This window comes from Aythya fuligula, chromosome 3 (assembly GCF_009819795.1).
Source record: "Aythya fuligula isolate bAytFul2 chromosome 3, bAytFul2.pri, whole genome shotgun sequence".
Classification (NCBI taxonomy): Eukaryota; Metazoa; Chordata; class Aves; order Anseriformes; family Anatidae; genus Aythya; species Aythya fuligula.
In genome coordinates this window covers 115,342,963-115,355,170 of record NC_045561.1, presented here as the reverse complement: position 1 = coordinate 115,355,170, position 12,208 = coordinate 115,342,963, and the positions used below count along the sequence as shown (strand labels likewise).

At 41.0% G+C, this 12,208-nt stretch overlaps 1 protein-coding gene across 1 annotated transcript in view; it reads left to right on the top strand.

Moving 5' to 3' along the window:
- The window catches only part of PKHD1 (PKHD1 ciliary IPT domain containing fibrocystin/polyductin), a 253,965-nt gene that overhangs the window by 182,677 nt on the left and 59,080 nt on the right, over positions 1-12,208 (top strand). The window contains exon 58 of the mRNA XM_032185191.1: positions 4,632-4,792. Within this exon, the coding sequence (XP_032041082.1) occupies positions 4,632-4,792 (161 nt within the window). The remainder of the gene's footprint in view (positions 1-4,631; positions 4,793-12,208) is intronic.

Here is a 12,208-nt window from a genome sequence, read left to right as displayed (position 1 = left end):
ATAAATAAAAATCAACAAATATGGGACTATTTTAACCTCTATCAGCTGTCTTATCTTCATGTTATCTTATTAAAATATAATTATAGTTTTATATAATTTTATATTATAAATAATAAAATAAAATATGAAATAATGTTATAAAATTTATCTTATTGAAAGTTTAAGCAATTATTTTAGACTGAGTGTCTAGGTGCAGAGCAGTCCCATCCTTTGTATCTGTCTTCTTTTGTACTGTTCCTGGCTGAAAAAAATGAAAAAGCTCAGACATCAAACAAATATGCACGGAAAAACTCAAATCCAAAATAAAAAAAAAGAAGAAGAATAAAAAGAAAAAAAGAAAAAGAAAAAGAAAAAGAAAAAGAAAAAGAAAAAGAAAAAGAAAAAGAAAAAGAAAAAGAAAAAGAAAAAAAAGAAAAAGAAGAAGAAAAAGAAGAAGAAAAAGAAAAAGAAAAAGAAAAAGAAAAAGAAAAAGAAAAAGAAAAAGAAAAAGAAAAAGAAAAAGAAAAAGAAAAAAGGTAACTGTTAGTTAAGGGCAATTTTTGAAGAGTTGAGGTTCAGATTCTATCAAGGTGCATCTCCAGACCAATCCTCTTGGATTTCTTCTCTTACTGATGTTTGTATAGCAAAACAAGGTTCATATATCCTATTTCTTAAAACTCTGTCCCGAGCATCTCTGAATTCTCAGCCTCAGGCTTCAGAAAATGTCAGGACCTTCAGCAAAAAAAACTGAGATAGGGAATGTCCTTTTGGCTGGGGAAGCAGAGCTTGATTTTTGCCTGCGAGATCAAATCAGAAATGTTGATCAGTACCAGGCAGGCTGTAAGATGTCAAATGATTGCCAGAACTGCTCCTGCCCAGGGAGAATATCAGCTGTGTGTGGAGAAACATGGAGCAGGGAGGGAGAGAGCTTCATCTGTAACCTTAAGTCACTGATGGCTGTAGCAGTTCAAACATACCACGTCCAATGGAAACCACATGCCAATTTATTTATTACAATGGGTGAACACAACATAGAGGCTATGTCAGGAAAGCCTTGAAGTAGTGGAAAAAAAATATAAATAAATAAAGAAATCCAGCATGGACTCCGCTTGCCAGTCAAAAATAATTGGAGGTGTCCCACACTGCTATGTTTAGAGCCCCTCCAGCCTTCTGCAAGAATTTTTATTTTATTCTATATTTTTGCTTTTTGCTTTGGGCGTTAGTTTGTGTGTAGATTTCTGAGACCTGTCCAGCTTGTCAGCTCCCATTATGTTTCACTCTTGTATCCATCCCACAATATTATGCTATTAGTGAGCTGCTGAATACGCAGTCCACTGCAAGAGCTGGTGATTTCAAATGTGATGAATGCATGTGGATTACAGAATGTTTTCTTAGGGCTCTGGTAAACCTCTGAGGGAGATTACATCTCTCAGTGCTCCTCATGCATTATCTGCATGCATTTATTTAGTCCACCTGTGCAACTGCTGTGCTGGATCCAGGCTGTGGCTGCATTGTTCTGCTATAGCACCCTGACGGGATATCTTGATGAATATCTTCTGTCAAGGAGAAGGTGAGCATTGCCTTAGAGCAAGAGAGGAAATAGAAACATCAGGGAATATGGCAAGAGCATGAAGTGCCTTGCTTTCCCACTGGTGGACCTAGCCAGCTGAAATGCTGGATCTTCTGAGAGATGCTGAAGAATTGCACTAGCTGTCAGGATCAGAGGAACTTTCCCTGTTCTTCACATCTTTCAAGTAATGTTGATTGGAAACACTGGTCCATGTGATTCTCTTTCCTTAATATGGATCATTGCCTATTTGACTTTGCTGCACTCTTAATGTCAATAAGTGTGTTCTTCCAACTTGGTCTCAAGAAATTCTAAGTGTTCTCCAGGATTAAAGAGTATCCATGTAGCAATCTAAAAGTATTTCCATGGGCTTTGCTGGAGTAGAAGTCATTGCATCTCACTACATTTCTGTAATAGGAGCTATATGGCCAATTGGCTAGCTCTCTTAAGCTGTGTTAAGCATTTAGTCAAAGACCAGTTAAAGCACTTAAGATCTCCAACAAATTATTCTGCTCTCTAAACTTTAGTGATCAAAAGATTAGGTGTGTAATATAAAGAGGACACTCAACTGATTTGTATTCAATAGTGATGCTTGTCTAGAAAATGATTCATCCTAACTCTCCTAGGCACATGTCTCAGGTGAGGCAAGTTCCTCTCCAACAAACCTGTCCTGCTGTAGATATCTCCCTCTGTGGAAGCCAACCTCTAATGTTATAAGCAAAAAATTACTTTTTTTTTTTTTTTTTTTCCTGGCAGTTTTAAATGACTATACTTATAATTTCCTTCTGAGAACATACTGATGTTAAAAGTTGAGTTTGAATCCATTTGAGAATTAGATGTAATCTGTGGAGATATGTTCTTACCCCATCCAAAAAGAACTTTGTACTGGTTTGGACTAATGCTTTGAAACTCTTTTTTTTTTTTTTTTTTTTTTTTTGTTTTAAACTAGGATTTAATTCTGTTCTTGGAACCTGAACATATCAACTTATCATTAGGAGAGAAGTAGCTACTCATTGGCTGGGAGTACTACAAGATATGCGTGACTGTGTAGTGAACATAGTTTTGAGCTTAGTTTCACCTACACTTCACTTTAAGACCATCAAAGACTCCTGGATCCTTCTCTCATTCTTTCAGTCATTTCACCTTACTTCATGATTTCTCCTGCATAAACTCAGTTGGTCATGGGAAGGTGCAATCTTCTGGCCCTGTAGAGGGTTCCCTCTTTTTCAGGACATAGTGCTAAGTACAAGACAAACAGGTACTACTGGGCAGCCTGTGCTTTTTATCAAAATGCTATGTAAGCACACACCAATCTGTAAACAAAAATCAATCCATCACCTGGTGGAAGTGAAGAGCAATGTCTGGGGAGCCATGGTCCCATATCAGCCCTGCACACTGCAGCAGAGGCATTCCTGGTCACTGTGTGGCAGCAGCCAGCATGTTTCACTGTCACTCAGTAACTATAGATTTCATCTAGCATAGGTCAAAGATTAATAACACGTGAATATTGATGGTCATATCACTGCTGTTCCTCAAATCAGGAAATCCAAGAAAGAACCAGAGGTACTCAAACTGCAACAGCTGGCTCCAAGGACCATGACAGCCCACACTGGCCCAAACGAACTTCAGGGAGCTTGAAATTTGGGGACAGGAGTTACACTGGAAATAAAATGATTTTCTCTGTCCAAACCCAGCCAACATCTGGTGGGAGAGGATGCAGATTTATCTCTCTCTCTTTTTTTTTTTTTTTTTTGGATACCAATATGTCAAAATACAAAGATTGCTGCAGGATTTCTTTACAGAACATGCTAGACATTGACTAGTCTGCTTAGATTTCGTTCATTTTACTTTATTTGTCATTTTCTGTCTTTTCATGGGCATATGAGTTCACCTAGTAAATTTCAAGGCATCGCATATATGCTGTCGTGGTTCCGCTCGAGTGGGCAGCCGAGCTCCACCACAGCCGCTCTCTCACTCCCCCTCCTCAAAGAGGAATGGGGAGAAAATATGTGAAAAGGGCTCAAGGATTGAGATAAGGACGAGAAAATCACGCAATAATTATTGTAACGGGCAAAACAGACTCGGCATAAGGAGATAGTAAGATTTATTGCCTACAACTAACAAGCGAGAGAAGTGAGAAAACAAAGGAAAAAAAAAAACAAAAGCACCTTCCCCCCCCATCCACCCTTTTCCACCTCCTCCCCCCGAGTGGCGCAGGGGAACGGGGAATGGGGGTTATGGTCAGTCTACAGCACTTCTTCTCTGCCGCTCCTTCTCGGTCACTCTCGTCCCCTGTGCTGTGGGGTCCCACCCACGGGATGCAGTCCTTGATGAACTGATCCGGCATGGGCTTCCCACAGGCAGCAGCTCTTCCAGAACTGCTCCAGATATGGGTCCGTACCACGGGGTCCATCCCTCAGGAGAAAACTGCTCCAACCTGGCTCCCCTACGGGCAGCAGCTCCTGCCAGATCACCTGCTCCTGCGTGGTCTCCTCTCCACGGGCTACAGGTCCGGCCCGGAATCTGCTCCGGCAGGGGTCTTCCACAGGCGGCAGCCTCCGTCGGTGCAGGGCCACCTGCTCCACCGTGGTCTCCTCCACGGGCTGCAGCGTGGAACCCTGCTCCACCGTGGTACTCCATGGGCTGCAGGGGGACATCCTGCTTCACCATGGTCCTCACCACAGGCCGCAGGGGACTTCTGCTCCGGCGCCTGGAGCACCTCTCCCCCTCCTTCTACACTGACCTTGGTGCAAGGCTGTTCTCCCACTCCCTTGACTCTCCCGGCTGCTGTGTGGTGCAGCGTTTTTTCCCTGTCTTAAATATGCTCTCACAGAGGCGCAAAACAACATCGCTTATTGGCTCGGATCTGGAAAACAATGGGGCCCTTCCCAAACATGGGGCAGCTTCTAGATCTTTCTCACAGAAACCACCCCTATGGCTCCCTGCTACCAAAACCTTGCCACGTAAACCCACTACATATGCACAGAAGTGTTTGTTTTCAGTGTAAATAAGTTGCAGACAACAGCACAGCACAATAATTTCTTTTTGTCTGTCTCATAATAACACTGCTTCTCCTGCCTGCCAGTGTACAGAGCTCTGAAGACACCATGTTCCCCGAAAAGAGTTGCAAAGGTTCGAGGAAGGCCCTTTTCAAGGATTTGGATGGAAGTGTCCTGGACCTGGAACCACCTGTTTCTGTTTTCCCAAAGTCCGAATTTGAATGGACACAGTTCTACTTGCAAGCTGGTAAGTGCCTTGTGCTGTCTGGAGTGCTTGCACAGTCATGCATACACTTGACCCATGAGAGGTAGGGTGCATCCCAGCCTTTCGTTGAGACCTGCAGCTGAGGTCCGTGGTTATGGCCCCAGACTGGGTGATGCCTTTTCAGGATGGAAGTAGTGAATTGCAGTGGTGAAGTCTAGGAGATCTCATTGCACAGGTCTGTGTCCACCAATGCCTCTCTGCCATCTCCCAGAATCATGTCACCTGGCAATCTTTATCCCCTTTAGGGTTTAATTTATTCATTTTAAGACCAGATCAGAACTTACCTGCCCTTTGCAAAATTCTCTGAGACTGTTGAGTAAGACTTGCCATGTAACTGCTATGGAAGTGCAAAATAATAACAATAATTGGCACAGCAAGGATTTTCATCCATGTCCCACTGAGGAGATAATCAAACTGAAAACCAACTCCAGAAGTTTAAAGACCCCTCTTTCTGGTTTAAAAGGGCCCGTTCTGCTCTGGAACCACTTTCTGAAAGTTCACACAGCAAGGCTCCATTCTCTTTCTGATTAAAACTCTGCTCTGTGATTCCAAATAGACTCTTTAATTACAATTAGTATTTCTTGCGCCTGCTGCTGACGGCGGCCATTTTGCTGAGAAGGCGCATCATTTGTGACTCCGGCGGTATGGGAGACTGATGGAAGGGACTGTAATTAATCCTGTTTTCCATCCTGCTCTAAAACTGATTAAACATGAGAAGAACTTTAATCTTTAAACAAAATGTCTAATGTATACCCAGTAAAGGCTTTTTCTCTAAGGATCCCACTATAACTGGCTGCTTAGAGGGCTGATTAATATGTTGTCTAGACACAAACACACTGATTTTTATTCTACCTTTTCTGCCCTGATTATGAATTGCATGCAAGTGCTAATATCCTAGCAGTATTACCATTTAGCACGTGCATATTAATGCACACATACTTTTGCATACAGAACCTATACTTTATTTAGATTCTCACCATTTTTAGCATGCCCTGGGACATAGTCATATGAGTGCCAGGAATCCCCACCATCTAAACTGCACTGACAGTGCAACCTGCACTCCACAGGGTTTATCTCCTTGTGTAATGGAGGCGACAGCATATGGTAAATGCTGCCTGCCTCCAAGGCTGTAACAAAATTGCTGTGTTTTCTTCTTGCTGCCCAAATATGAATTGGGATTTTTTTCCCCTCTCTTCACAGTTTTGTGTTTAATTCCTCTGTATTTCTCATTCTGACCTGAGGTTCCTTTCATCTTGAGGCTGACATTTGGAAAATCACAGCTTGATGCTGAGGTGAATTCATGGTCGTTGTCTTCCCTTCTCTCCCCGCTCTGTCACCCTCTTGAAAGTCGTAACACTGAATGTTTTGCACATTGGTGTGCAGACTTCCATAGTAGATACCAGAAAATGCTTTCCTTCTGTGGGGCCAGATTGCCCCTCATTGTGGCAGTGCTTCAAGGCCAGGGAAGGTGGTAGCACTATTCCCAGATGATGCTGATGAGCAGATTTTGGCCCTAGGAGTTCTGCCTTTCCTGAATCTAGATGAATGTTTGGTAGCGATGTTAACTGGGTGCTCTGCACCCACCTGCTGAGCCTCTCATCCACATCCCCACCTGGTGCCTTGTTAAACCAGAGTAATTCCAGCAACTTCTAGCAGCTTGATCAGAGCACTGTCATGCAGTGGTTATCTGCTAGCCTTGTTAAACATAAAAAGAGGGATAGTTTTTTCAGGGAGCTACACAATGTCTTTGCCACTTCCACAGTGTAGTGACATGAATTTATTTGAGACTCGACAGCTCTGACTTAATTGCACCTTCATCCCAATTCATGTATGTATTCCCCTTAAGCTTCCAGTCTGCACAGTCAGCTTGAAACTGTTGGTCTTCAGCCATTTTGAGATATTCTGCTTACTCCAGGGGGAACAAAGCCAAAACACTCATTGTACTTCAGGGTCACAAAATCTAGTAAGACATTTTCCCTGAAGAGTTCCATAGAAGAGAGAGGCTGTGAGAGCTGTAACAGCAGCACAGTGGATTACTCAGAATGATATTAATGTTCTTGAATCCATATGATGCCTTTAGTTGAAGACACAACAGGTAGAGAATACATATATTATTTATGCACATATGTGTCTTTGCAATAGGCCAAGGAGGGACCACGTGGCTTCCTGAGTCCTGGCTATATCATATGGGCAGTAGCAAGCTGTGTAATATATATATTTAAGCATGTAGACATTTATTATTATTATTATTATTATTATTATTATTATTATTATTATTATTATTATTATTTGTATTCCTGTGTGTCTTGTCTTTTGCCTGCTGTGTTACCTTTTGGGTCATAGACCAGGTCTGTTTATCGTGGCTATCTGTAGAAATGGACTTGTTCACATAAAGCTGAAGTTTTAGTTTCCTGGAAAAAACACAGAATTCAGAAAAAAAGAGAAAAGGAAAAAAAAGAAAGGAAGGAACAGATCCAAATTTTTGTTCTTATTATTTCTGCCAGAAGAAAAAGTAACAACAACAAAAATGTGATTGAATAAAACAAAGCTTAATTATTTATTTATCTAAGGCTACTTTTTGTTCTTTTATTTCTTTTAGATATAATGCTGCAAAAGTTTAGGATGAAATATTTTCCAACAAAACCCCCTTAAATCATGTATGAGGAACTTTCACAGTATCATTTTTCAAATTACCCAAAACAATTTAATGAGTTTAACATGAATTTGTAATTATTTAAATCTCTTTGAGCTGCCCTTTTTGGATGACAACATGTTTTTCTCCCAGAACTCATCTTTATACCAAACCTCTTACAAAAGAGCTTGGGGCCAGGCCTGGAGCACTAAGTGGTACCATGATATAGGAAATACCAGAATCAGAAGCTGTACAGCAGAATTAGCTATAAGCATGAGTCTAGAGGAGGAATGAAGGATAAGTGAACAGTTAATGTACTCAGCTGAATTCTGTGTCCAGGTTAAATGCCCTGCACCACCATCACTGTGTAGTTAAATCTCTAACCATTTGCTGCTGGCTATCTGCAGTATTTATATGGACTCTGTTATTGGACTCTGTGAGTGCCTCATGATAACCTAACCCACTAACAGTTCCTGGTAGCACTGAAGTTCATTGTCTTCCCTTGGTGGAAATGTAGCTGAGGACCAGAATATGGTAGAAAATTTGTCTGACCCCTTCTGACCCCTCCAGTGTAATCTCTGGTGAACTAGGAGAGAATGACACTTTACGGGCAGAAGCTGGTGGGCTGATACATCCTCTGCAAGGCCCCTGTGCATACCAAGAGAAGTATGGGATGGCTGAGCTTCTGGTGGAGGCAAAGAGTTGAGGAAACACCTTGCTTCACAGCCAATTCACAAAGGTGTTTCGCTCATGATGCTCCCATAGGGTGTGAGCCTCAGTGGAAGTAGCATATCCACCATTGTACACTCCTGAGAGATGAACCCAAATCTTTTAAGTTATAGTTTAGAGCCTGCAGACAGATACATTTTCTTAGAGCTGGCAGACACATTCTAGGCGTTTCTAAAGCAATCTGGGCTGAAAAAGCAAATCTGAATATCTGAATAGTTGTTGTTGGATTCAGGAACATGACTCAGTGATGAAGTGACTAAGAAAAGCAGAAATGAGTGAATATTTCTTTGGCTCCATGCAGCCAGAAATTGAGCATCAGTCATTTAACAATTTGTTCTTTTATTGACTGTGATAGAAGAGGTTTAAGATGGTGCTATAGATGGAAAAATGGGAATGTAAGAAGGGAAATGCAGAAGATAAATGGTCTCCAGAAGGGAAATGGTCTGCAATATCTAAACTTACAAAACTGTTTTTCTCCTTAGCTAGAGGGAAGAAAATGACTTTCCAAGTGAACCTAAAAGATTGCAACTTGCTATATGGGTCCTTAATCTCCACATTAAAATATTTCCCTGCACAAGCATATTAAAAAGAATATGAAACGTTAAAGCCTATTAAACATTAAACATTTCCCTGCATGAGCAGGGGCTTGGACCAGATGACCTCCAGAGGTCCCTTCCAACCTCAGCCATTCTGTGATTCTGTGATCAGACTGTGAGGATTCCAGATTTCAGGGTAAAACAGCATGCAGGCAGGTTGGCGTCCTGGAAAATTCCCATTCATGGAGAGAGAGATCCAACCCACAGTGATCTTGTGTAAATCCAGAAGTGAGCCCTTCCTGTTCTTACTATTCCCCTTTAGCACAGCTACAAATTTAGTCAGAAGAAAAACCTTCCTGCATCTTGTGAAACTGTTAATTATAACTCTGTTTCCTGAAAGACTTCCATACTGGTTTCTGTACAGATACAGAAGATCCTTACATTTGCATGACAGCAATTTCTTTGCATATCCTATTTTACAACTCTGTAGCTGATAGAGTCCCTGTTCTATTAACTTTTGGTCATCAGAGTAATTCTGATGTAATGAAGGATAAGGAAATTCAAGGCTGTAGGATTTAGCCATCATGCAACTTTTTCTTGCTGTTGTTAGCACATGTGCCTTGTATGAACAACTTCCTTTCTGTGAACAACTGCATTTATTTTCTACCTTACACTAGTAAAACCTGGCACCTCCTTTAAGTTCTCCACGTACAGTGGAAAAATCAGTGAAATTTAGGTCTGTAATACCCCTGTGGGATAGGCACATATTTTGACACTAGTTTCCCAGGCAGAGGACAGAATTTGTGACTTGCCCAAGGTCAGTCATTGAATTAATGCATATCCTTCCAAAACCCTGACAGCCAGACTCTTAATCTAAAAGCACCCCACCCTGCTTAGGCAGGTTGAAAAGTATGGTTGCATTAACTAGAATCAGCAAAAAATATATTTTATATTCAACTTTTTATTAAGAAACATGCCTGCAGCATATTTTAGAACTTTACTGAATACTTAAATTCTGACTTTGGTTTTAAACAAAAAAATTCTCCAACTATTTTTTTATTATTTAAAAAGCTGAAGAAGTGCTGTACTGGAAAAAAAAAGTTTAATCAGTTTTAGTGGGAATCTGTTAATGAGAATTGAGAAGATTAGTGTGATATGAACAACTGATCTTTTTATCTGACCAGCAGATAACTCAGACTATATTTTCGTATGGTGTTTTCAATCTAGACAGATCTAAAGCTGTGAAATTTCTATACTAGTCTTGCTTGCTCTCTAGAGGTAGCCAGTACTTTTCTAGATCAAAAAGGGTAGGTATTTCATATGCAGATGCTTATCTGAAGCAGCTTGGTCAGGATTTTAGACACTTTATCTTGTCAACTGCAGTTTTAGAAAACTCAAAAAGGCTGCATAACACTGAGATTAAATATCATATATGAATACGTAGAAGTTTGCTAGATTTCATCATAAATAACGTAAAATTAGATGTTGATGCAAACAGTCCAAAACAAATGTAAGTCATGGATAATAGGTAAGAAAAAAAAGAGGTAATTTTTGCTATTAAGATTCACAAATAATAGTTGTGGAGGAATATCGTTTTGACACACAGGCTGCCAATATAATTTAGGGCTAAAGTTGTGTGAAATTGTCTTTTATATCTTCTATACATATTTAATGTTCTAAGGAGCATGATTAGCTATACCTGCTATGCATAGTCAAGTGTAGTAATTAAAGACATTTGAGAAGAGAATGCAGGTGCAGGTTTGGTAAATTTTCAGGGAATGAAACAGCTGCAATATTGGCCTGAAATGTTTATTGTTTTCTTCTGAATCTTTTGTTGCTGTTGTTGTTCACAGATAGAAATTTGCTTTTTCTGCAATAAATGGCCCATGCAAAATGTGTTGAAAGTGGCAATGAAGGAGATTAAAAGAGCTCTTACCAAGTTATTGTTTTATAAAAATCCAACCTAATATGATTAGAAATTACTTGTGACTTTTACTTAAATTTCCTGAAAATACATCCCTGGCTAAGACTACAGCAGATCTTAATTAAATCAAGACCAAAGTTGAGAATAAATTTGGTGGTTATTTTTGATACCCTTGGGAAAATGAGCTTTAAAATAATCCAAGGGGGAGATAAATTAATCTTGTATCTGTAATAACTATATGGTGGCTCATCAAGCATGAGATGGCCGAAGCTACTGAAGTAAAGGATCAGCTCTGTTAACTGAGGGGAATATTGCAGAGTGAAGGACATCTTTGGGTGGTGAAACCACCAGTTGGGAATGAAGGCCCACAGGTGTGGTGTAAATGCCTGAAGTAACTAGGAAAATAAAACTAACATTCACATTTTAAGGAAAAGGTACAGCATTGAAGAGGCTTTTAGGGTAGGGCATAACTGCATTATCTGAGCACTCCCTAGGCTCCCAACCTTAGATGCTATCGCACTGGGGAAACTTGGTGTGCTAGCTCTAAGGAACAGCACGGAACGTAGAGTGGAGTGGAGACACCACGGCTAGGCTCTGTAATCAGGTGGGGCCTCGATTGTTCTTGTGCACAAAGCTGCACTTTTTGCCACCCTGAGCCAAAGACCTGTCATGTTTTGACAAATGCTGTACCCTAGTGTACTTTTTGCTCATTATAATATCATGATAATAAAAAAACACACCTCCATCCCAAAAGCTACCCGCCTCCAAGGTGCGACCACCCCTCACTGAGCATGCGCCCTGAATTTCTCGGAGCCTATTACTTTAAACAGAGACGGGAAAACTTTACACCAATCATAACTAAGATATGGTTGACTAGAGCCACTCAAGCTCCACTTAAAAGATAGAAAATAATATAAATTGGCCCAAGAGAGAGGGGATGTTAGGGAAGATACCACCGTCAGGGGAGATACCATCCCGAGGACAACATCCTTAGGACCTCCTGACTCCTGGGATCAGTCGATGGGCTGAGCCTCTCTTCCCCCCCCATTGGGACGCCTTTGGGTGAGATCTGAATACTTGCTTATAAATCTCTATAGAGTCTTTGATCCTTTTAACGCGTTTATTTCTAGGCTGCACACCTGTGATGCATACTAGCTTGCTTTTGCAGACAGTCACTATCGCCGGCAATCCAAAAGAACCTGATTATCTGTTGCTGTAATAAACCATACTTGATTGCATTGTGATAACTCTCATTAAGTGTAACTAGGGTGAGGGTGGTTATCCATGATAGTTCAGTGTTCTGAATCTAACCAGACCCCCAGACGGTTAATGTGTTTTTGGTGAGTGTCTGACTGGACCCCCAGACGGTTAATGTGTTTTTGGTGAATGTCCGACTGGTTCAGTACCCTGAATCCGACCGGGCCCGTAACGGTTAATCAGCTACACCCCTTAATGCGACAGCAGGGCATCTGGATGTCACCGTGGTGCTGTGTCCCAGGGGAAACCTTTGCCAAGGCAAAATACCTCTCCCCCTCCTCAGCCAATACTTGTTGCATACTGTTGGAGGGGATGCTTTG